We start from the raw sequence: 25,469 nt of genomic DNA, 5'->3' as shown, positions 1-25,469 counted from the left end.
GCTGCGAAGAAATTCCATTAAAGAAAAGGAGCACGATTTCCCCCACCCTTCGCAGAAATCTAATCACCATTCACGCCATCGTTTCACATCGGAAAACCATCGGAACGTCCAGCATTTCCACGGAGGTGCATTGTGGCCAGCCTCTCGACGGTTAGGCAAATTTTCAATGAATTTTTTTTCTGCGTCCACCACCCCTCTTCTGGGGCGAGATTGGACGAAATCAAAGAAGGAGGAAAAAAAAAAAGATTCGAACGTTGCCGGACGCTGGGCAGGGCCCTGCAAACGTACAAAAGGGTCCGGAATCGAGGGGTGGAAAATAAGGAGACGCAGGGTGGTGAACTACCCTAAAAAAAATACGACAAAGTACCATGTGGCGCGTGGAAGGAAGCTGCGTGCTTTTTTTTTAATCCATGGAAAGGTGGACGAGCAGCAGAAAAAAGATAGAGAAAAAAAAGAAAGATGATGGAAAAAGCATAGAGGAACCCGGAAGGGGAACAGTCCCCTGGATTTCCGAATTTCCGACAAAATCCATCGGTTACGGGGTGGTTAATGGGAGGGTGAAGGGCGGGGGGGAGCAGAAGGCTACGCGTGCCCTCGTGATTCGTGGAGGAACGTGCGCTACAGTTTCCTGTGATTGCACGCGTCGTCCCTTGGTTTTCTTTCTGCGAAAAAATCTACACACTGTATGCAGGGGGTGCACGCGACCGCGGGACAAAAGGGGTGGTCGTGTGCCCGGGTAAACGAGTCTGGAAATTCTGCGAACCGGCTTCCTTTGCTGGTGACCCAGTTTTTTCTCTGCAGGTGAAATTAATTTGTTGATTCTCCTTTTATTCCTTCAGGAAGGAAACGTACCTTTTGTACCTTCGTACCTCCTGACCCTTAAAAGTCACAGTTTTTAATAAAATTCAAGTGTAAACTATTTGGACGATTCGTAAACTTGGCGATTAATTTCCCGCTTTTGTGTCTCTGCAGATTCTTTTGTAGTTTCTCCGAGATTTTTCTCCTACCGAAAATAAAAGACACAAAAGAAACAAAGTTTTCATGTATTATGATATCAGATAGACGAAAAGGTCTGCTGTTTTTGTTCTTTAGAAAGAAGAAAGTCAATTATTTTAAATAAAATTTTTATAAATTTCTTTCGCCCGCGTAATATTAATATTGTGATATTACACTGATAATTGTAATTATTTTCCATGTATTTAACGTTGCTCGTTAATAAAATATCCACTCTTCCACTGACCATACTGTTTGATTACCAGTCAACAAATTTCTTAGAAAATCTAAGCGATTTATTGTATTAATAAGCCACATTGTACAACCTCGATGTATTGCGTCAAACTAATTTTAAACTAAGCTTTTAGACCAATTCCTTACCTTTCTTATTACATATGTTACATGTCACAACAAAAACCTTGTGATTCCTGTATACACTTCTACATTGGTTTCAAATTTGACTCATATAATCGTAAGAGCCGTGCTTTGTTACAACACCAAAGAAATTTCAACGTGTATTATACAACACGTGATTTCAACACCTGAATTCCCAACCATTCGCAGAAGTGAAAACTCCAATTGGAAATAAAATGTCCAATTTTATTGGGAACCCCCAATAAAATCCAAATAAACGGTGGTGAGACAAAACTTTCCACGATCAACCTAAAGTCTATCTGGACAAGGATGCATCGCGTTAACCAAAGAATAACTCGTGTTACACACCGGAAAATGATTCCAGAAGGCAATCATCTGGCGGAGGAGGAGGAGGAGGGGTAGTTCCCACAGGCGCAAGTTGCAAAGGGCTCGGTTCGTGTTTGATAAGGGCCTACTGGACTTTTTTGTGAAACAAAATCTGACCAGATGTCGGCGAGGCCCTGGGCCAGGTAAAAAAATACCTTTGGGAGCGGAGCCCATCGAAGACCTCCTCTCCCTCTCTTGATTCTCGTGTGGGAGGCTCGACTTGGCTCGTCATTAGTTCACTAAATCAATCCTGCCTCGGCCCCATGGGATCACTTTTATAGGTAAGCCACTTGTGAACCCGATCATTCAAAGGGTTGCTACCACGCTCTTTGCTATTTTTTAGTCGGCTTTCGGGCTATGTTTGGTTAAAATTGATTTTAGGCGCGGAGCTGAGCAGTGAACGTAGATGCGCGGCAAGTCGCGAGCACAGTTAGTTCGATGATAAAACTGATTAGGTTCGTTGTAGCTCTAGAACGGTACATTTAGTAAGCAAATTCTGAAAAGTGGAACACGATTTTGGAAGATCAGGAATTATTATTCCAATTTACCAACGAGACGTAATATTCAAGTTTTTAACAGAGAGTTCAGGTTGAATTCTAATTTTCTCAGTTTCTTTCCTTTCACGCTGATAATTGTTAGATCTAAATCGCATACGATATTCCAATATCCTGCATACGTAATACAGTGTCTCCGTGAACAAGTAAAAGAACGAATAATTTATTTAAAGAAACTGTAGGGCGGAAAGATACATTAAAATTTAGTATAAAGCTGGCTTACTTGATTGTCAGAGAAGAAGCGTGTCTTCGTCTCTTGCGAGGAAATACGAAAGTTGGCAGAATCTAATTAATTAAATAACCCGATGCAATTTTCATGCGATTTTTCAACTTCCTCTGGAAGAACCTGTTAGCGCTAAGTATCGTTCGAGATAGCAGCGAGTGCTCGGATTAAATTTACAAAGCCGGCTCTTCGACGTTGATTCCTTAATTAATTATCCAAACCATCCGCATCCTAGCGCCAGTAATTAGTGTATATTTCATTTTAAGGATACAAGTTGTTCTCCGACCGTCTGCTGAATCTTCCATCGTCGGACGTCTGGCACGTTTGATTTCGCCTTTGTCGATCGCGTCTATTCTCGTCGAGAAATCGTTTGGTCGTCAATTTCAATGAGACTTAAGCACGGCTGGAAAATTTAATTTTCGTTGCCTAAAACTGGCACCACGATGAAAAATTTAAGCGTGATCGGCCCCCATTCATCGTTCGGTCAGTTATCTTTTATTTGAATATTCTAAATATTTATCAGACGCTCCTTAATGATGAATGAATCTGTTTCGACCGGATATAAAAATAAGGAGCCATTATTTAGCCAGTGGATTTTAAAATAAACAGTTTCAATCGGAATAGAAGGTTTTTCTCTGGCGACGATTCTCTCCGGTTTCCCGGGGACGGAAGAACAATTTAATCACGATGACGCTCGAGTGAAATTACAGGCGCAAGAAAAGGAGAAAAAATAACGCGAAGATTCAAAGGATAAAAGTGCAGGGGCCGCGTGGCGAACTAGAAAGAGAAAGAGAGTAGTTGTTCGAAGAAAAAGTGGGAATTCAATTTCAACTTGGTCCCCTTGTGAACAACATCATCCGGGGAAGTTTAATTAAACCCGTGCACGGAAGAATGTGAAAGATCAAAAAGCGAAACTCGCCGAGTATCGACTCCTCCAACGAGGCGAAACGAAGAACACGCGCGCATTTTTTCTCTTTCCTTTCTTTCACTTTTTATCTTCTCTACCCCGTAAACTAAACTGTTTGGAAGCTATTGCAATTCGAATCAGGCCAGTTTCAAATCTTTCATGCCGTAGTTTACGTATTCGATAAATTTTATCCGGTCTTCGCTTGTTTACCTCTATTTTCTAAGAACAATTCGAAAAGTTTCCTTTCAGAAATAGAAACCGTGGCGAGGTTTACGCATATTGAATTGTGGCGTATTTTGGGCATGTTTCGCAATATTATTTAACTTACATGTAGATACGACATTAATCTTCTTGTAATGAAAACGTTTAATTATTTTTCATTTGTTTGAAAAAACCTTGCTTGAATATGTTCTACTACTACTACAAACTAACAAACTAACTATTACTTCTACTAACTAACAAATGGTGCATTAACCCGATTATGTATGTGTTTAAATAACGCGTAAATTAGCTGCTTTTCCCAAATTTTCTCAGTTTCGTTACTCAAATATACAATTGTACTTTAGCTTCTGGAAAAGCAAATAACCTCTACAAATATATTAATGAAAGCGACTCCATAAATTAATCGCAAATTTCAAGGTAAATTTAAAAAATATTTTAGCACGCGATTAGAATCCGCTTTCTGAAAAAGCAATCATTCCATGAACATATTATTTAAAACAATTCAAGGTTGCACAATAAATTAAAAGATCCAACGTATGATAAGCGTTATCCGAACTGGACCTCGTACCATCGGAAACCTTTTACTTTCAAGAACCATCAGAGTCCCAGATACATACATCTTCCTGAACGCTTAATCTGTTCAAAAAAAAAAGAAGAAAAAAGAAAAAGAAATAGAAAAAGATACCCTCTCCGTAACAGTCTCCCAAAAACTCGACTAACATCGACGCCAAAAGTCGCTGACCCAGACCAAACAGTCTGATAACAGGTCACCGAAGCACTGACCTCCGTCACAGGTCGAGACGAAAACCGAGAAGGCAAAAAGTGGCAAGCCCGGCGATCATCGACGCGCGAAAGGGAGAAGACGAGCAAAAATGCGAAGAGAAGAGGAGCAAAAGGAGGAAGAAAAAGAACATGCGAGTCGATCGTAGCAGGACGAAAACGAGAAGTAGAAGCCGGAACAAGAGACAATGGGCCAGAGAGCGCGATGCATGTTCAACATGTAGGAAGACATCGTTGCTCCTTGCAGACGTAGGGACAGGTGGCAGACTGGGCCTCGTGGCCCAGAAAGAGAAAGATCCGGTTCCTCGTGTACGAAACGAAGAGGGGAACGCCAGAGGGCATGGGAACCTGACTTTCGGGGGCAGCATCCCTAGGAAGTGAGCAAGGGAGCCCCGTCGTCCCCCCGTCTGCCCTCCTATCCTCGTGGTATCCGACCTGGTTCAGGGGAGAGAAAATGAGAAATGTAGGGGCCAGATAGAAACGAGAGGGGCGACCCTGCACTTAAACGCGCGTCACGCAACCTGGAGCCGATTTTCTGGCATGTACTATCGTTAGGGTTACTGATAGCCAAGTATCAGCCAAGTATCGGTCGAAGATTGGGATAATGGGAACTAAAAGAGTTTTTGTCTAGTTTCCATTGGGAATTTTTCGAAATTTCTAACACGTTAACCGGTGATTTCTTGCGGTTTCGCTCTATGTGAAATGTTCTGTATCTTCAAATATCTCAAGACGTAGTACAAATTCGTCTGCGGTGTATTCTTCACAATTATTTACAACTTCTTCCCAACGTTTCGATGATTTTTCGATTCCTCGCTTGGAGAGTACGGCGGTTTTTTTATAGCGAACCAATCTTTCAAATATTTTCGAAGTTCCACGTCGTTGTGGAGGAAGACAATTTGTTAGACCGAGGTCCGGTATGCGCGATGATAGAGGACTTGCCATTGTTTTTATCGACCTTCGTGTGTATTCTGATCCTCACCCACAGGAATTGTTCCACTTTAGCAGATAAATCGAAAAATTCGATTATAATCTTTATTCGCGCAGATAAGCGACGCTCCAATTATAAAGAGCTAACATAATTTTGGAATTATTAGTATTAATCTTTTAGGGTATGTACTAATTTATCTAGGACAAAATAATGGAGAAATGTACAAAATTTACGGAAACACGATCTTAGAAGTAAATTGCTTAAAAAATTCGTATACGTTTTACTTTGTTAAGATATAAAATACACATATATCTAAATGGTAGATACTTCACAGAGACCCACTATAGCTGTTAGAAGCAAGAAATTCCACGACTTAAGAAAGGAAGATAGATTACCACAGATGCTGCAAATGTTTTAGTTCCTTGAAATTTTACAATATTCTACCTATCTACATTAAAAGAAAAAAAAAATGATGACAAGAAAAATACCAAGGAAATCTTTGATATTCCTTTTCGCGACTACGACGCTAAAACAGCAGAATTCGACAAACACAAATTGACCAAAAAAGAAAGAAGGCCTGAAATAAAATGTAGAGTTATAGTTTGCAATGGAACGTTATAGTTGAGCGTCAAACGACTGTTCACTCGAACGCTTTGAAGGAAATCCATTGGGTTGCTCTTTCAGGCAATCCACGAACAACTAAACTCTTCAGCACAGTGAATCGTTTTCCATTTAATGCGAATCGTATTAAAATTTCTACTCGGCACTCTGCTCCGTTCAAATACCTCTCGGCGTGAACGGGAAACGGAGTGGCAATTAAGAGAAACGCGGCGAAAAAAATACCCTTCCTTTTTTTTTTTACACGCGCCCCCGGTATTAATCTCGAGTTTTGTTCCGGGAATGTCGCGCATTTTAATAAATCTGCGCGCCGACATTAAAAACTTTTACGAGCCTCTCCGTTCTCCTCCTTCTTTCCTGCCCCTCCACTTTGCTTCGACTCTCGGAGGCCGCGTAACCGATATTTTGTATTCGAGAAAGACTAATTACAACTAGTTCTCGGTAATAATTAACGTAAACCCACGGTCGTAAACTTAAATGGGCCAGAGCGGCTCCCTAATTAATTCCGCAACGTCGTCCCGAGCCGCGGAAAGGAGCTTCATTAAGGACTGGCTGAATTTCGCGGCGGCCAAGCACTCTCGCTGTGAACCTTCAAAAAATATGCACACGTATATCCTGCGACAATTTCCCTCTCGATAACCACGTTTCGCATGCTACTTGTCCTTTTTCTTTCTTCTCCTTTTTATGCTTATCAAATTGCGACAGTTGTTGTCAAGTTATTTTCATCTTATTGCATTTTAAGTACCACAGATGGAGCAAGGCTAGTCGTAAAACTCGTCAAATCTGTCTTTCCGCCGCGACAAGGTGCCGTGGCTTGCCGTGAACTTTTTGAAAAATATACACGTCACGGAATATGTCGTGCGACGATTCCTCTCTCGATAACTACGTTTAATATCCTATTTTTCCGTTTTTCACATTTAATAAATTGCAACAGTTGTTTCGATCTTGTCAAGTCTTAAGCGCATAGGTGGAACGTCGTAAAATTCATAAAATCTGTCTTTCAGCTTGTAAACTTTCAAAAACTATCCACGCTACGATATACATGTGTTCTGTGACAATCTCTCTTTCGATAATCACGTTCATATCCTATTTTCCCGTTTTCCTTTTCTCGCGTTTGTCAGGTTGCAACAAGTAATTTCGATCTTATTTCATTTTACGTAGATGGAACAAGGTTTGTCGTAAAATTCGTAAAAATTATCTTTCCGACTTTCTCTTCAGATCTTGCTCGGTTTTATTAGCTCCGAATAGTCGTGGCGATATATACTGCGGAATTTCGTATGCAAGGTAGCTTGGAATATGAAATCGTGCATCAGGATTGCTGAATTAATTTTACGCCGTGATTATCACTGATTTCGACCTTGAATCTGTTGCATTTAATTGTTTGTACACGTTTATACACACGTTATACATATACATATAAATACGTACAAAAAGTATTTGCACGCCATTGCATTTGCTAAAAAATTTACGATATTAATTAATTAAGATCAGGCATATTAAGTTTCGTATCACTCGATAGTAATTTCGCGTGATTACAAAAATTTCATAGCAGTGAAATGTAGTGTCTGACAGAAAATCCTCATTCACAGACAAAGGTATGTACAAATACTTTCTGAAGCTGCTGCATTGGTCTATTCTACCTGAGAGACACTGCGTCCAGTTGGACATCAAACGTATCGATTAAAGAGATCGATAAGAAGAAACTGGGTATTTCAGAAGCTCTGCAACGCGTCATAATCTCGTCGGAGGTGTCCATAACCAAAAGATATTCAATTGGAAAGCTATAAGAAATCGAATCTCGAAAAGAGATTAAAAAGGATCCAAGTTCGATATTTCCTGCTTCTTAACTCTTTCCGGCACCCTCGCGTGAGGGAAGGGCGCCGAAGGGACGCGTGGAGGGGGGAAGGAAACGGAAGGTGCACGTCGACGTACAAGTCTAACCACTGCAGGGCGATAAAGTACGGCGGATAATTAATTTTATAGCTACTCAATTTCCGAGGGAATCGGCTACCGGGGCCCGCAGGTCCTGTTTTCGTTAGTCGCGGCAACAAAAAATCAGATACAGGCTTCTGCACGCGGTTAGAAAAGGAAGAACGATGACTCGAGACGAAAGAGAGCGAGAGAGAGAGAGATAGAGAGAGAACACGCGCAGCGTAATGCGAAGGATAAAGAAGAGGTTGGATAGTCGAAGAAAGATATGCAAAACGGGTAGAAGAAAAGCGTAGGAAGAATAACGTGCGAGTTTCAGAGTCGATTGCGCCGCAGAGAAAATGTAGAGGAAAAGATATCGTGAGAGAAAGAGAGTTACATGACTGTGGAAATGCGAAGAAAAAGAAACGGTAGATAAAATGTAAGAGGGAATATTTTGAGAATAAAGTAGGTGGATCGCAGTGAAATGGTCAGGAGAAATGAATTAAATGGAAACATGAATAAACACACTAAGGCTATCGGAATAATTTATCAATTAACTGATGGTACAGAATCAAAGGATTAGAATTTGATATCGTACAAACAGTTCTTGGAATTTCGGAACGACAGATCTGCGATTCGTAAAATTTGTTCTTTAGATTCTCGTCTAACTCATTATCAAGTTCGTTATTGTCAATTTATTTTAGTATCGGTGACTCGTAAGATTTCATTAATATCAGATGGTGAATCGTAAAATTGTAATTGAACTAAAATCTCAGTAAGAGAAATAATACTTCTCGTTGGTTGAAACAAAATTGCAAGAATTAAAAAAATGTAACGTATCGAAGAATTACAGAACCTAATTTATAAAGACATATTTTTCGAAGATAAAAGACTTGTTAAGTAAAAAATTACAGATACACAAATTTCTTGTGTAATATATTTTTCGATTTTGGCGGAGGATATTTGTACAAAAGGGAAGAATAGAAAAATGCTGTTGGAAAATGAAGACTAGGTTAGAAAAGGATGGTGAAAAGGGAGAAAGGGAAGAAAAAAGGGAAGGAATAGTATGCATATGTTCAAAAGAAAGAGTGTGTCGGGAAGGGAAGAGAATATTCAGTCCGTGATGAGGTCCAGCCACAGATTTACGATCGGCAGCCTCTCTGAGAGCACCACTTCTTATTTATTTTCTTTCTCCCTTCTTTCTCCCTCTTTGTCGGCTCCCCTCGCCCCCCGTTTACGCGGCTACCGAACCTGCAGCCCGTTTTCTTCCTTCTTTTCGTCTCTTTTCCACTTGTTCACCTGGTACATTAAGAGGCCGAATCTACATCATGCTCGGGACTCGGCGAAATCTGCCACGCGACTCGATATTTCTGGTTTCAGAAGCAGCCCGTGTGTTTCGCTGTTGCCATACTTTTCATCTTAATGGAATTAATTAAATTTTTAATGAAACTCGCGATTTCTAAAGAAAAGTTAAATCGCAGGAATTAGTTTATTTTCGAGTGTTTTCCCGAGGTTCGCAGTCTCCTTTTGGAAAAAGTCTCAAGTTTTATAGGACTGTAATTGCACCGAAGGTTCACTGGATTTTGAAACTCTGCTTCTTAAAAGTTTGCTTTTAATTGCATCGAAATCGTAACAGTCGTAGCGAAATCCTAATAAAATTGTGATTCCGCACAACCGTCGCGATCCTTCGGTTTCCAAATGCTGGATATTAAGAAAAATTCGAACTCCCGTGGAAATACAATTGCTCCAAGGTTGCTCAGATTTCGCGGCATTAATACCGGAAGCTTTCCAAATGCTTTTGAATTGTAGCGATGGCAATAAAATTGTAAATTCTTGGAATTGGGTCGGGATTATAATTCTTTTAAAAATCCTAACCAATCTTCAAATCCTTAATTCTTCCACAAGGTATGAGTTCCTAAGGGAACTCTGACACCTTTAGGGAAACTCCGAAACATGATTCATTGACTTCTCCTAATCTCAGCCGAAAGTTCCCCGAAAATTTTCGATCCAAAAAAAGAAGAATGAAAAAAAATGTACCGCAGACACGCGACTGAGAAAGGCTCCAAATTTACAGGGCAAGCTCGATTTTCCCCGTGACACGCGACACATACCACCTTTTCGAGGCGGAAGCGAAGAAAAACTGGCTAACCAGGATACATCTAGGAATAAAACACGTCGATAAAAAAAAAATAAGAAAAAAGGAGGGAGAAAGGGAACAGGAGGTGGAAAAATCCCTACAGGGAGAAGAATCTTGAAAAAAGCCAACCATCTGTGTGTCCGCTCCAAATTCGTGTTACATCGGTCGTGGTTGGCAATCAGGCTGTGCTTTTTCATTAATTAGTCAAAGGGCGGCGCAGGATTGGGGAGAAGTTGCATTGACCAGCTTCAAAATTGCCAATATCCACGGGTACATTCACGAAACGGGGAAAAGTCGGTAAAAAAAAGGAATGATCCGTCAAAATGGCAAGCGAGAGAGAAAGAGAGAGAGAATGCGACGAATACTACAGAACATGGTAGGAAAATATTAACCTAGAAATAAAATGGTAGATTTTGTTTCAATTGTTTGCAAGATACTATCGATAGAATATTCATCCAACGTATATCTTCGTTTAAAAGTTTTAATGTAATTATTACGTATAATTAAAAACTCGACAAAGTTGGATAATCGTTAACAAAGAAGGGAATATAAATAAAGGTTTATAAAAAGGAACTAGTGTAGTAATAATTTTACTACATTAAAAATACATGTAACTTAAGCATCAACTATAAACCTGCATAAACGTCGGTAGCAGTATAGTGATATTGTGTTAAGCGCGTTACGTGCATGATACTAAGTTAATCAATTAAAAAAAAAAAAAAAAAAAAAAAGAAAGAAAGAACCAAGTCGATCAACGATATTTCCTCGTTGCTTCGTATCTTCACTCATCGTGTTATTTTAAACGAATCTTCTGGATTTCAATCTTTTCTCATCCGCCAATCTTCATGAAACTAATATCAGTCCACAAATCCGCAAATAACGCCATTCATTTCGCCTGCAAACAAAATCCACGGCAAACCATCCTAATCCACGGTTATCCAGGACCAATCAGGTTACATTCACGAGCTCTCGTAGCACACGTTTCGTCACGGATCATGGCGAAACGACGAAACGTATAGATGCGAACAGGTGAAAGGGGAGACCACGCAAAAGAAGCAAAACGAGCAGCTAAAGATCAAGAAGGGAAAAAAAAAGGAAAGAAGAAAAAAGAAACGACGAATCCAGTCAACTAGTTACGGTCTACCAGGCAGTGCGCGTATCCCGTTCGAGGAATAGGCTCGGTTCTGCCGACAGAAACACAGGCTGGCCGTACGAAGCCACTTTAATCGTCTTTCCAGGCGTCACGTGATCATCCGGCCATAGGTAATTGCAAGTAAATTCGAATTGTCACGCGTTATCACGGTAGGCCCGAGGTGTGCAGAGGTTCTCATCCGGATTCGATGGTGCTTCCTTCGAAGGATCCATCAGGATGACACTTGACGCGATCTTAAAATAGGAAGCAGGGGGAGCAGCAGGAAGTTTGCTTTTTGTCTTCAACGGGGATTTATTGGACCATCTCTCCACTGTGGGAACAGAGACGAGTGCTTAAAATGGATTTCTCACTTGGTACATGGCGAGGATGTAGTGTATATAGTTCGAATCTATAGATCTATGGCTTCTCGTTTGAGCGACTTCGAGCGGGACAGAGCGTGGTGAATGTAAAGTATCAAGTAAAAGCACGGTCTCTTGAGGTTAACGAGATTGTAAGAAGGTATATGCCCAGAAATTATCGACTTTGCTACGAAATTCTTTCTTAGGTACAGTGAGCCAACGCTGGTTCGGCTTGGCGAGTGAAACATTGCTATACTTTAATCGCAATGGGAAGTTGTGAGGCTAAAAAAGATAGAGGTAATTATACGGTTGTTAGCAGATTGCAGATGTTTATGGATATTCGCGTTTCTCTGAGTAGAATTTTAAAAATGTTACTGTTCAACGTTTCTACACTTGCGTCCTAATTTTGTCGAATCGCGTACAAAATCGATAAATCATTATTATATTTGATATTAACACATCCATATGATAATTTCAATTCATATCTGCTACAAAATTCTCCAACGTTTTCCCTCAGAACTAAACTCTCGTCCCTTCGATCTTTCCAAGTAACTGATACACGTAATACGATCTCTCTTTTCCACCTTTTTCCAAGAAACATTAAACAATCCATCTCTCTCTACATTCTGAATCCGAACAAAATTCGATCAAAACGGTACGACGAGATCCACGAAATCGAAAATGAAAACGAAAAGCTGGCTTTATTGAATGGGTCAGGTTGTCTGGAGGTCTGTGTTGTTGAAGGGGGTCAGGTGGGGCCCAGCGGAGCGGCCAGTGCATGCAGCCAGCCTCCCACGCCAAACAAAAGTCCTTAAGCCTTAGACTGAACATGATACCCCATTTACCTCTATGTACTAAATTTCTAAGTCCAATGTTGGCCCCTCCACCCTTGTGCTATATACCTATGCTGGTCTAAGGGCACAATGGGCCTCCCTCACACGGTTATGTAACCGTCCGTCTGTCCGTCTGGCCCGTGTTTCGTGTGCTCACGTCTCTCGGCCACGTAAAAGCTTCTTTCTGTTCGCGTGAATGGGCCGTGGCCCTCGGGATCGACCGGTACGATAGCTTTCTCGAAGCTAGTCCAGTGTGAACGCACTCTCTCGACGAGATCCAAGTCCCAACAGCGGAAAGGGACGAGCAACCGGTGAGAGATTACACGATGGACGATCATTCGATGGCCAACAGCCCGGGGAAATACGTACGATTTTTCTGATGGATCGACGCTGAGTCAGAAGCGTTTCCTCAATTTCTTGTTACATCATTTTATCGATGGATCGTTCGATGAACGTGGACTCCTCCGGTTTGCTCTGTTTGAATCTTGCGGTACTTGCACGATCTCTGCATCTTCATTGGGTCCGATGAGAATAATGCGGAAAGTCTGGGGTTCTGGTTTACGTATAACAGAACTATCAGAATGGTGGAAGTTCTAGTAGCAGAATTATCGGAGCGGTTGAAATTTTGGTGCTATATTTATTGGAGCAAGTTGAGTTTATGGAGAGGAAATCCCAACAACATGAACGGAAGCATACGAGACAGAAACTTTAACAGAATATATATTTCCCCTGTTCGTACGATTTATTCGAAAAATTGTATCCAAGTGAAATAAATCTTCCCTTCCCCTTCGATTTATCGATCACAAATGTCAGAAATTCCGAAGTTCCTAGCGGAAACGTAAAAAAAAAAAAAAAACAGAAAAAATAAAGAAAAAGAGAAAAGAAAAGAAAATACACCTCGCCTCCTTCGCGCAACATATCGATGGCAAACAAATATCGAAGAGAACTCGGATTCCAAACGCGCTATGCTCGAAATTAAGACACATCGAAGACAGAAAAATTGTCAACGTTTAAGAAAAGTAAGCAACGGCCGAGAGAACAGCTCCACTTAGCTTGTTCGTGATACAATTACATTTACAAACGAGACATTTCGCCAAAAAGAAAGCCACCGCCATCGCCAATTGACGTGGCGTAGAGAGAGGGAGAGATCCGGAGGAGCCACACAAAGAAACAACACGGGTCTGCTCGACGTGTGAGGGTACATCTCCGACAAAGTGGTAGGGAGAAGGCTCACCTGATCACGCACCACGGTAGCGAGAGGCCCGTCATTTTTTCCACTCGATTCTTTTTTATCCCCCTTTTCGCCTGCTACCGCGAGAGAAGGAGAGAAGAAAGGGACCGACGCGTAGCATCGGCCGGTGAAACGAACGAGGCCCCCGTCGGAGAAACTTCGGTCCCCTCTCTCCATCCTCGACCATCTCAAAAACATCGGCTTAGATCTAATTTTAATCGAGTCTCTGCCGCGAGGCGTGCTCCACACGATAATCTTACCCTTCTGATCCCTTTCTGCCTGTTTCAGGGCCCAATCCTTTCGACTCTGTTTCGCTGCCGACCGTAGCGGGTCCGCTATGTCGCGTGACCCGACGATTTTTGTCTAATCTGATAGATAATTTGGCCCAGAAAATAATTTCGGCCCACCTTGATGGAATATGCTTTCTTCTTCGTAGGAAATTATATTTAGGAATTTTTTTTAAATCTATTATATGTATATTAGCGTAGTTTTTGTCAAGTTGAAGAGTTCACGAGTAAAACGCGATCCTTGTCCATGAGTGTTCTTTCTCTTTGGATAAACGAACCAATATTGAAGCAGTTTCGACTAATGTGATAGACAATTTGGTCCAGAGAATAATTCGGGGCTACCTCGGTGGAACGCTTCCTTCTTTGTTTAGAAATTGTTTAGGAATTCCTTTTTACTTTCTAACAGTTGGTTTTTTTCTAACAATTGGAGAGTTCACAGCTTGAACACGATCTTTCCTTTTTCAAGAAAGCAAGCGATGTTTGACCATTTTTGACTAATCCAAGCAAATAATCTGGTCCAGAAAGTGTAACAAATTATCGAGTATCGTGTCTTTGCGTCTAATAAATTATTTGAACAAAAAAGAAAAGGCGTATTCTTTCTAAAAAATTTGGCAAAGAACTTGAGAATATGTTGCTTTATGTGCTTAATATTTCGATATTTCCATTTTTGTGTCTGGTAAATAACGCGAAGAAGGGGCAAACTCGTGGAATTTTTCCCAGCCAAATTTCACCTCGAATTCTTTCGGAAGATCGAGTATTTTGATCTGGATCATTCCGGTAATGGAATGATCGCGGCTGCGTTTAAATCGGCCAACATGTTAGGAACAAATCGTCACGAGATTACCAGTCATCCGATAAGTGTAACTAAGCGGAGGCACACGTAGCTTAGTAAAAAGAGACACGGTTGCAAGAAACACGTAGCCACGGACGAGTGACTAGCACTTCGATCGAGGATGCGAATAGAACGTGATATTACGGATCGAGCGAAGAAACGATGGTAAAATGCATCGGCCTAAGCAGACGTATAATTTGAAAAATTGTACCATTTCAATACCGACTGAAAAGTTTGAATGTTGCTTGCTGAATGGCAAAGAAGATTCGCAGCAAAGACAGAGAACCGGTGACAGGGAAAATGATCGAGGAGATTTGTATTTGATGTAACGAGGAATTATTATGGAAATGGGTGTCGCGAACGAGGATCATGAAGCTTTAGAATTTTGGAGCCTGAACCATAAGTACATGGAAATTTCGTATCCTTCGAAGATGTGAACGTTTAGAAATTCAAAGACGTGGAAATTGGAAAATTCGAAGATTTGAAGATTTCGGAATTCGAAAATTTACAAATTAGAAGATCGAAGTATCGGGAGATTTGGAAATTAGCGAATTACAGCGTTCGTATATTTAAAGATGAAACAATCCAAAACTGTAAATTTCCAGCGCTGGGACTTTTAAGATCCTCAACTCCACGTCCAAATTCTACCAACTTCAACGTTACGTTCTAACGAACCGGACGTTCAATTCGAAAATTCTTAACAAAAGTGACAGCTCGATTCCTACGCTTTCGAAAAACAACACTCTTAAATCATATCTGAAAGCATGTAACTAAAACTTCGGAGAATCGCGTCGCAGGGTCGAAGAACACGACTGTGGAAGACATCTTAACATCGAAAAGAGGGGGGGCACTAATCGACTGGGCTGTCATTTCGCAACACTGTAATCTCTTCGGCGTTGTTTTCCCCTCGATCCGGCGTCCTTCCAGGAGCGGCGTGTACTCTGCCGACCAAGCAAGCGAGAAGACGAAGAGGGGACAGGGAATAAGAAGAAATAAGGAGAGAGAGAAGAAGGAAAAAGAAAGGGTAAAAAAGTGGCTGACTGGTGAATGAAGCTATGCACCTCCGTGCCCGGGGGGCCCCGAGATTCAAGTCCGGGGGCTAGTGTACCGTGACGAGCACAGCATCCTGCCTCATCCTCCTTTTCCATCCTTCTTCTTCTCCTTCGTCATGTTTCTTTCTCCGATCGACGATTTCTCGAATCGTTGCCTGTCCACGGAATCATTTTACTCTAGCTTGGCATAGTATTCACACTCGTCTTCGTGTCCTTCTTCCTTTAATCGTTGTATTTCGTACACTTATAAGTTTATTTCGTACTAGCTTGGGCTATCGATCGATAGCGATCAGATCTACTTTCAGTCGCTTGAAATCTGTGTGCTAGTGTACAAATTCGACTCACTTGGAACGTTATTTCAAGCTAAAAAGTTCTGAGACGCCTCGAGCCTCGCGTTTACGAAAACTGACGCGTTTCAGACCCTGTCGTTAATTATTAATTGTTTCTTTGGTTGGTTATTTAGCCAATACAAGCTGGTGCATATGATAGCGAATACTTTTGAAACATTTCAGTTTCAGAGAATTTGAAAAGCCAGAATCACTGCATTATTTCTTAAACTATTTCTTCGTTGCTTCTTAAAGGTATCTTCCTTTTCTCATCCTCAACTGCTTCCTAAAAACTTCCTTCCACTTCCTCCAATTTTACTCCGCTTCCCGTTCGTTTTTCCTTTCCTCTGTAACTTATCACAATTTCCTCGAGAATCAGTCCTTCCTTTTCGATTCACTTTCCCTTCGACATCTATACCGCGATCCCCCATTCATCGACCTCTCGATTCACGATTCAAGGGTGCAACCTTGACGCGCCTCGTCCTCGTTCTTTTCCGCTTCCATCGATTCCTTCGATCGGTTTTTGCCCTCCTTTTCGATCAAACCGCTCCATTTTCTTCTGTTCCTTTTCCGTTTTCGCAGACCATCATCATCCAGGCCTCGATCGATCGACCGATCGATCGTGAAACACCACAGTGGCCCGCAACGGGAAACCGCAACGCAGATCTAGTTAACCGCGCCGCGGAAATTATTCGCGGAATAATATCGGCCGCGAGTTTATTCCTCGCTCGGCTTCGCTCGCCTCTCGAATCATACTGAGGTAAACGCACCTCCGTCACAGGAAATATAGCATAAATTTTGACGTGGCGAAAGCTTTGTTTCTCACAGCAATTTGGCTAAAAAGTTCCAGTCTTTTATACGTTTCTAGATCGTTGTTCAGATATGAGAATATATGAAAAATTCCTTGGGTGGTCGGCTTTGCGCTATCGATAAAACGCGTGTCACACGATTCGAGGAAATTTCTCAAATAATTGATGAGTTACTTAATGTGAATGTAGGATATCGACTGAGTATTTAAAGTGTATGAAATATCGAACATAAAAATAAGAGGCAAAGAGAAGGTACGTTGAAGAAGAGAATATCAGAAATGGTAATAAGTGGTGAATAAGAAATGGACCGCGATCAGCGATCGCGTTACTCTCAACTAGTCTTAATTTCTTTCACGAAATCGAACTTTCAAAAGATTTGATCGAATTTGAAATTTTGAAAAAGCGCTATACCGATCGAGGATTCGATGCTATTCTTTGAAACGATGAATTTTTAATATTGTTCAATTTTTAATTTCTTTAAAAAGAATTTGCCTTAAACACTCTACTATATATAATGATAATATACAATATTACGTATAACATTTTCCAATATTCCGCCATACATTAGGTTGTCGGAAAAGGTTCAAACGTTTGTAGTAACAAAACAAAATGGACAATACGTAATTCAATAAAATAATATAAAGCAAAGAACTCTGTGCGTCTATTATTTCCTTATAAAACGAAAGTATCGTTTCCTTGTAATACTTTTGGGACAACCTGATATGGACTACTGTTACAATGTGTACGTGCATTATCCCAGACGAAATCGAATTAAGATCCTCAAGAAAATCCTATATCCTTTTCAAATTGATTCTTTCCTTTTGGAAGAATAAAAAAGCAAATATTCGACGAAACAATGCACTGAATGCTAAGTATGATAAGCGTAATTAATATCACCGCACCGCCTGCTTTTCGTCTCCATAAACTCGAAATTTACGATTCTACCAGGCTTCTCTTCAGCTGGAAGCTTAATTACAATAAGAATCATCGTCTGGCTGTAAAATAATACGTAACGAACGTGGAGCAGCGTCTGACGCACCGTCACATATCGTTCCTCGTAACGCTAATTATTAACTATCGTCGAAAGTGAACCGCCTCAACGATGGCGGCGGCCTTCTATGACTCTTTTCCTTTTTCTCTTTACCCCTCTCTGTACTGCTCGTCTACGGTTTCCTTTTTTCCGCCCCGCGGTGGAACTGTTCGTTCCTTGGCGACCGTCTGTCGCGATGACAAACTTGCTGAATCGTCTTCTTCCCCATAATCAAACTCCTGCTATCGTTCTTTAAACGATCTCATCGGCTGATTGAAGTTTAACGTGGCTTCCTTTTCTGCTTTCCACTTTACTTTTTAATCGAGTTATGTCGCGATTTTATTGGCCGTCCTTCGGGAATGTTGACTTTCCACGATAATTTTTAATACTTGAGTTAATTACGAGAGAAGAATACGAAAGAAAAAATGTTGCTTGATTTTATCTTTTCTTGTCGGATCCACAGTACACGATATTTTTTCGTTATTACGTTCAAGACTAATAGTGTCTCGTAATATACAACGAGATTCATTATTCTGTACAAAGTTGCAGGTGTTGAAGATTAAGATTAGCTGAAATAACCTTACCTCACCCTATTAATTAAAGGCTAACAGTATCACATAATATACAAGTTTGATTATTCTGTACGAAGTTGCAAGCGTTGAAGATTAAGATCAGCTCAAACAAAGCCCATATTACCCTATTAATTAAGAAATAAAGAATACCTGACTTTATCATAAAGTCATTTCGACGACGAAGAGACACGATTTACGTGTTCTCGAAGAAGAGAAGTCTCTTCTGTATCTCTCCCTCGGATATCATTAATTTGGCAAGAAGAAAAAATAAAAGAATTTCCTCGTTTCTCAATTCCTCTAATTTCCTACAAATTGACAAACAACGAATATCTGCCCCCGAGATGTTAAACTTTTCAGATTGAAATTAACATTTACATTCGTCTACCTCGCCCTAAAAATTTAAAAATAAATAAAAACCGACCCTGCCGTTCTAACGACGAGGAAACACGTTTACGATGTGCTCTTGATGAGTAGGAGGCTCTTCTTTAAATTACCCTCCAATATGTACTCAATACCTTTCCTAATTCCTACAATTTGCATTTATGAAGCGAAGAATATTTCTCTCTAAATATGTTGTCTATTAAAATTAATTCAAGAAATCCTAGCTTATCCTCGTAATTACAGAAAGATTAAAAACTAATAAGAGACGTTGAATTTTGTCGTAAAACCACCTTAGCGAACAAAGGAGTGCAGTTTTTTGTTTATATGGCCTTTAGCGTACAATGGGCTAAAGAGTACAGAATATTTCCCTTTAAGGGGTCAAGTGTTATCTTATCTTACGCAATTGATTGAAAAGTACAAAATATCGAAAAATCATTTCTCAATAAAATCATTTTCCTTTCATTTTTAACGATAAACAAACACGACCCATCGCGTGTCGTTTACGAAGAATCTGCCCCTCTTTGATCTCCGTCCCCGACCGCCCTATATATTCGATTACTTCTCTAATTCCACTAATTTCCCATTAATTAAGAAATAAAGAACATTTCAACCAGGCGTTGACGATTAATATTAACTCGTATCGCCCTGTCTTAACCTATTAATTAAGGAACGAAGAGTATCGAACTCTATCGTAAGATGATTCCAGCGACAAAGAAGCATAGTTCATCACGGTCTCTCGGTGAAGAAGGGCCTCTTCTTCGAGCTGCCTTCGATACCCTTAATTCGATACTAGTCACGGCCCGATCCTGTGGTCGTCGGCGTCGATAATTGAGGAAGCGGCGGCGAGATTAGCGAGTGGGGGGTTGCAGCTGCTTCGTTATTATGATTTTCTTCATTAAATGCCGATCAAGGCAACGCTTTAATGGCTTTCTGGGTCTTATCAGCCGCGGCAAATAAGACGAGCGCTACTCGCGCGCATAAACCCGATCGTGTGGAGAGAGCGAGATACGGCGACCCGCTTATTCGTCAGCCGCTTATTTCAATATTACAGTGTAATAAATAGCGAGCGAGACTCGCCGAGGATTAAATCGACGAAAATTACAGATTCCCGGCTACGCGAGGGCAGAGGGAGGGAACAAGAGCGGCAAAGAGAAAGGGGAGGGAGTCGGCTGGCAAATTACATAGATCTCGCGCAACGGTATATTCGTGTACCTGGGCATTTTTCTTTCACTTGTGCTCTCTTCAACGCACAGCAAAACGATAAGGGAGCGTAGCTTCGATGTGCTTTTACGGTATCGTTATCGATGGGGTTTGCAGTACTCGAGCTGTTCGAATCTGTTGAAATTTCAAAGTGATAACGAGGTGGTTGATGTTTCCACGTGGTGTGCTCTTTGTGGTTTTGGCAAGCAGAATGTTATAATTTGCAGTGTCGCCGACCGATTACATCTTGCAGGTACAGGTTTCCTCTACAGGAATTTGAAAGTGACGATGAGACGGTCGAGGATTTTACACGGCACGTTTTTCGTGCATTTTGCAAGTAGAATTTCTTAGAAGATTTGTCAGGAGTTCCATCGAAGAAGATCTTCTGGACGTTTCGTTGCGGCAAGTTTCTGCAACAAGTTTCATTAGACGCTTGGTCGCTCGATGAAAATCCGAAGATGATCGTTGCGTAGAAGTTAAACGCTAGTTTCTCGAGACTGCGATGTCGTCGACGTTCTTTCACACTGACTTTGCCAGGTGTTTCGATTGAACAAGTTCGAAACACAATGCGGTTGCACTTTGCTTCTATCAGGTGATTCTTGAACCGTGCCACACGCATTGAAATTATGGCTTTCTTAAGATTTCCATCCTGAAACCTGCCCTCCTTCTGTAGTTCTGTAATACTCTTCGTACGTTTTCCATTTTTACAGATATCACGAGATATTACTTGTTTATCACACCACACTGCTTGTAATATTATACAGCTACCACGTAAGTGGCACAATTTTTTTTCACACACGTGACCGCGTTCAGATATAAATTTGATAGCAGAAAATTTTCTGCTGTTTCGTTGCTATTCAAAATTGAAAGAACGCATACAGACATTTAGGAAAGAACGATTTGAAAGAAACCGCGAAACGATCGCCAGAAGAATCGCCAAATCTCTTCGTTACGATATTCAATTTAAGATCATGTGCTTACATAAAGTTTCGTAAAAGAATAACCGGAGAAAGAAGGATATCTGTTCCCAAATTTCCATTCTCCGCCACTTTTGAAACGAGGAAAATCGACGGTCCAATTCCATCGATCGATATAATTTATATCCACAATATTTATTGTTTGTTACGATATTCTACGAAATCCATGCATTCTTCCATCGCGCACTCTCTCTAGCGCCTGTTCGCTTAATGGCAGACAATAATTGTTGTTTTTCAACGGAAACAGGCAAGATATACGTGTCAGATCATGCACGATGTTTCACTGGCCTCCGGCCTATGATAATCTGTCCTATTCTATAAACGTTCGGTGAATATCATTAAATTTTAACGATCCATCTTATGGTACGTTGCGCCGCTCGTCCTTCGGTCTCTCTCTGTAGTTTCTGTCTCTTCTTCGCCTTGTCTCTTCCTCTACCAGCCGATTCATCGTCGTCCTTTATTCGTCGCTGCGTTTCAGTCTCTCGATTTATCTTGTAGATCGATGATTTTTCCTTGGGCTACGTGCATCATTTCTTCCCTCGTATACGTTTTCTTGGACGTTCTTCTTTTGGAATTTTACTTCTTTTTTTGTTTTTTGTTTGATTTTATTACGCTGTGCATTTTTATCATTAACTTCTCTTCAGGCGTTTCAATGTTGGGAGATTAGGCGGTAGCAAATGTTATTTTAATTCGAGCATACTTCGTCTTACCCTTGTTCATCATACACTTTCATTTCCTCTTTAGCTTCTTCTCTTCTCTTTTTGCTTCCACGCGTTTCTTCTATTTTCCAGCGTATTATTTTTTATTCTCTTCTTCTATTATTTTTGCTCTTATTTAATCTTATGGCAGCCTCTTCTATACCTTCCTTATCGTAACGTTTCCACTTCTACGTAGCTTTTATATCATCTTCCTTTAAACAGTCGTCGAGGTTTCTAAGAAACCTGACGCTGCAAGATCATGCATAATTTTCATTTTCCTATTACGTTTCGCGAGCTAATTTTATGCTACCAAAAAATCCCTCATTTTGCCGGACATCGTCGATTCAACTAACTTTCTAAATTCTACGATAATTGCTAGATATACCAAAGAGAATTCTAGTTTTCTCTCAAACATCCACGTATCGAGTTATTAAACGAATCAGACTTTCATTAATCGAAACTAATCGAAGCTTTCTTACATTAATCATCTTCAAAGAATTTCAAATTAGATTAATCCCATCGAGCAAGTACTTCTTTAATCAAATTAATAAGATACATGAGCCAGTAGGGATTTTCAAAATCCTGATCAAATTTTTACGATCCAACATCTTTCTGTAGTTTCATTACGATGAACGCTAAAAATACCAGAGATGAGAAAGGGAAAGTGCGACTCAAGTTTATAAGCTTCCTTGTGTAAACATTTAGAGGATTGCAGAACTTTTTAAAATCTGCAAACAGTCCTATAAGAAGAAGGGTTAAAGAACCTACTCTTGGATGGATGTACCTGGATACTTGAAATCCGGTCGTAAACGTAGCGGAAAATCGTTGGTGACAGCTCAATTTCCGAAAATCACCTTTCAACCCTTTCATTACCTACTGCAACAGGACGAACGATACCGTTCAAAGGGTTGACACTTTTGCTTCCTGACTTTCTTATATATACGATCACAGCGTTCTTAAAATTAAATTCTTAAATTTAACTCCATTTCGATCTTATAAATTTCCATGGGAAGAAATCGAACACGGTTATATGGGAAATATTGTGAAAGTGATTTATCACAGTGATAATCCAAATCGTTCTCACACAACACATAATTAACTATACCAATTAACGGAGATACTTAATTCGATCGTCAAATAGACCTACCGCGCACTAATCTTCATTCCGTAAAATGAGATCACAATATATACAAAGGAATAATAATAAAAATGAATTTCTATTTCTTCCAGCGTTCCCATAAACGTCCTGATACTTTCGCGAGCAAATATAACTTCTAAACGATGTTGAACAAAAATGTTTCCAATTATTAGCATTAATTGTACGTAGGTAGGAAGAAAAGGGAACTTTGTTTGGTTCACATAATTTTTCCTTTTCCGTCCAATTTCCCCGATTCGTTAACGCGGCTAATTGCAAACACTGACAAGCTGCTGCGCTTTTGTGTGCTTTCGCGATTAAGCAAAATCCCTGGCTTTTCGACGACACGATGTAAACGACGAGATCCTCTTCTCGACAGGCGGCGCGACTCCATTTCGAGAAACAGTCGTGAGCAACTTCTTTTCTAAACCTGAGGAGGATCTCCGACGTTCGGGAGCGTACTAGACCTCTGGCTAGGGGAAGGGCGCAAATAGAAATAAAATCGATACACGTCCGGATACTGACATACGTGCAAGACGAAAAATGTTCGGGCCCGAGGAAAGCTTCTTCGAGAAGAAAGAGAGAGAATGAAATTTATGCATTTTTGTCTTCTTCTTTCTTTTTTTTTTTTTTTAGGGCAGATAGAGAAATGGAGAGACTTGAGGGAATATTTGAAGTATTCTTGGAAATTAAAATTAGAAAAGGAAAGCGATGAAACATCTTTGCAAAAGCATTCTTATATTTTTGCAATTACATAGAAAATTATTATAATGAAGATCGATCATGAGGACTTGATCCATAAAGAGGGATTATACTGGAAGAAAATTTGATAGACAATATACGATAAAGGGAAAGTTACAGACTTTAGGAGAATTTATTCCAAACTACTGTTGATTATGTATAATATTTATATAATATTATAGCTCTTCAAATGGCGAAACCACATCAAAGAGTACATTTATAATCTAGTTGACCATCATACTGAATGGACGATACACACAGAAACTGAAATAGGCTAAATTGGTCAAAGAAAACCGCGATATAGAAATAATAAGGAAGCTTTGAAGAATTTCCTTATACAAAGAACCGTATTCGCAATGTTAATCATTTAGGACTCAAATCCTGTAAGAATTTACCTTGAAATCGTTTACTTATCGATTGCACTAGAAAAACAGATACTTGAAAGACAAAGTAGGAAGCATGAAGTTCCTGGTCACAGAAATGGTGGACCAAAATTACGCTGGGACAACTGACAGGGTAAGAGGGGAAATTAAAAAGGAGAAAGGCTAAGGGGACGGTATCTCTTTTCACGTTTTCACGGCGTATTCCAACTAGGAACGGTGGAAACTGGTTGCTAGGTGAATAGTTGATGTTTTACAACAGTGGCAAGAGCCGAATAACCCTCGTGGCTATGTTCAATTGTAGTAGAAACAACGCGACCTTACAAAATTACTGTTATACATACAAGACCTAAGGGAATGCCATAAAATGTTAAAACATCATAAAATTACTCATTAGTTGACGAAAGAACGGGACCATTTAATTACATTTCTATATCCATTTTTATGTATTTTCCCTAAATAAACATTAAATAACTTTAAGTGTTATTTTACCAACTCATGTGTATAATGGCAATTGATGGGGATATGATTAAACAAAAAAAATCTGAGAAGAAAACTTCCTTAATTGTTGCTATAGATATTATAAGGCAAATTATTATAATAGAATATTATAGAACGATATAGTAGAATAGAATACAATACAATAGAAATATTACAGAAATTACGTAATACGATTATCATTATCGTTAGGTTATTCGTTAGGAATTTTCGTGATATTTTATGCAGAACCCGAGATTTTCATCTCCCGGAATTGTCGATCAAATAATAATTTAATGTAATACGAGGAACTATATTTTCGCGAATGTTTATATCAATTACCAAAATTATCTGACTCGTGTATTAAAAAATCTTCATTTATGTTCTAAATGAAAAATAAGCTTTAATAACATTGTACAAATGTACAAATGTACATATTCTATGTACCTGGAAACCTATACCTGTTCTTCTTCATAAAATTTCTTCCTATAAATTTTCTACGTGGGTTTTCCTGTAACTGTCTGTCAATAAAAATTATTCCCGTAATTTCTAGAACCTCAATAAAATTATTAAACCCCCGAACCCGGAAACATGATTTAGCCATAAAAGCCAATATCGTCAATGACCGCGTCATCGATGCGACGTTACATAATGGAAAAAGAAAAATAATAAGAACGAAGACTCGGATCTATGAATTAAACAATTAGAATAGAAAGTTAAAATAGGAAGAAAAAGAGGACATTTTCGATTACTTACCTGTGGACACATCTTGCATTGGTACTTTCTCGGCGGATGAGAGTGTGGTCCACCTAAATGGGGGTTCAGATGCGACGGATGAGACGGTTTTACGGTCAAAGGTTGAGGAACCACCAGCAGACTCGCAGGAGGACTTCCGCTGCTGGATCCCCCGGCGCCTCGATATTGTTCGTCACCTGTAACCAACAAGCAACGATGCAAATCTCGTTAGAAACGCCTCAAGTATATATTTAATTCCTCAAGAGAT

The 25,469-nt window shown here is 40.0% G+C and overlaps 1 protein-coding gene across 3 annotated transcripts in view; it reads right to left on the bottom strand.

Annotated features, from left to right (window-relative positions):
- Positions 1-25,469, bottom strand: part of LOC126922904 (zinc finger protein rotund-like) — a 249,980-nt gene that overhangs the window by 72,602 nt on the left and 151,909 nt on the right. For all 3 annotated transcript variants that reach the window (XM_050735844.1, XM_050735842.1, XM_050735843.1), the window contains exon 5: positions 25,223-25,398. In XM_050735844.1, coding sequence (XP_050591801.1) covers positions 25,223-25,398 — 176 coding nt within the window. The remainder of the gene's footprint in view (positions 1-25,222; positions 25,399-25,469) is intronic.

This window comes from Bombus affinis, chromosome 13 (assembly GCF_024516045.1).
Source record: "Bombus affinis isolate iyBomAffi1 chromosome 13, iyBomAffi1.2, whole genome shotgun sequence".
NCBI classification, from domain to species: domain Eukaryota; kingdom Metazoa; phylum Arthropoda; class Insecta; order Hymenoptera; family Apidae; genus Bombus; species Bombus affinis.
The sequence above is the reverse complement of the archived record's forward strand: the minus strand, read 5'-3'. Positions and strand labels throughout refer to the sequence as shown.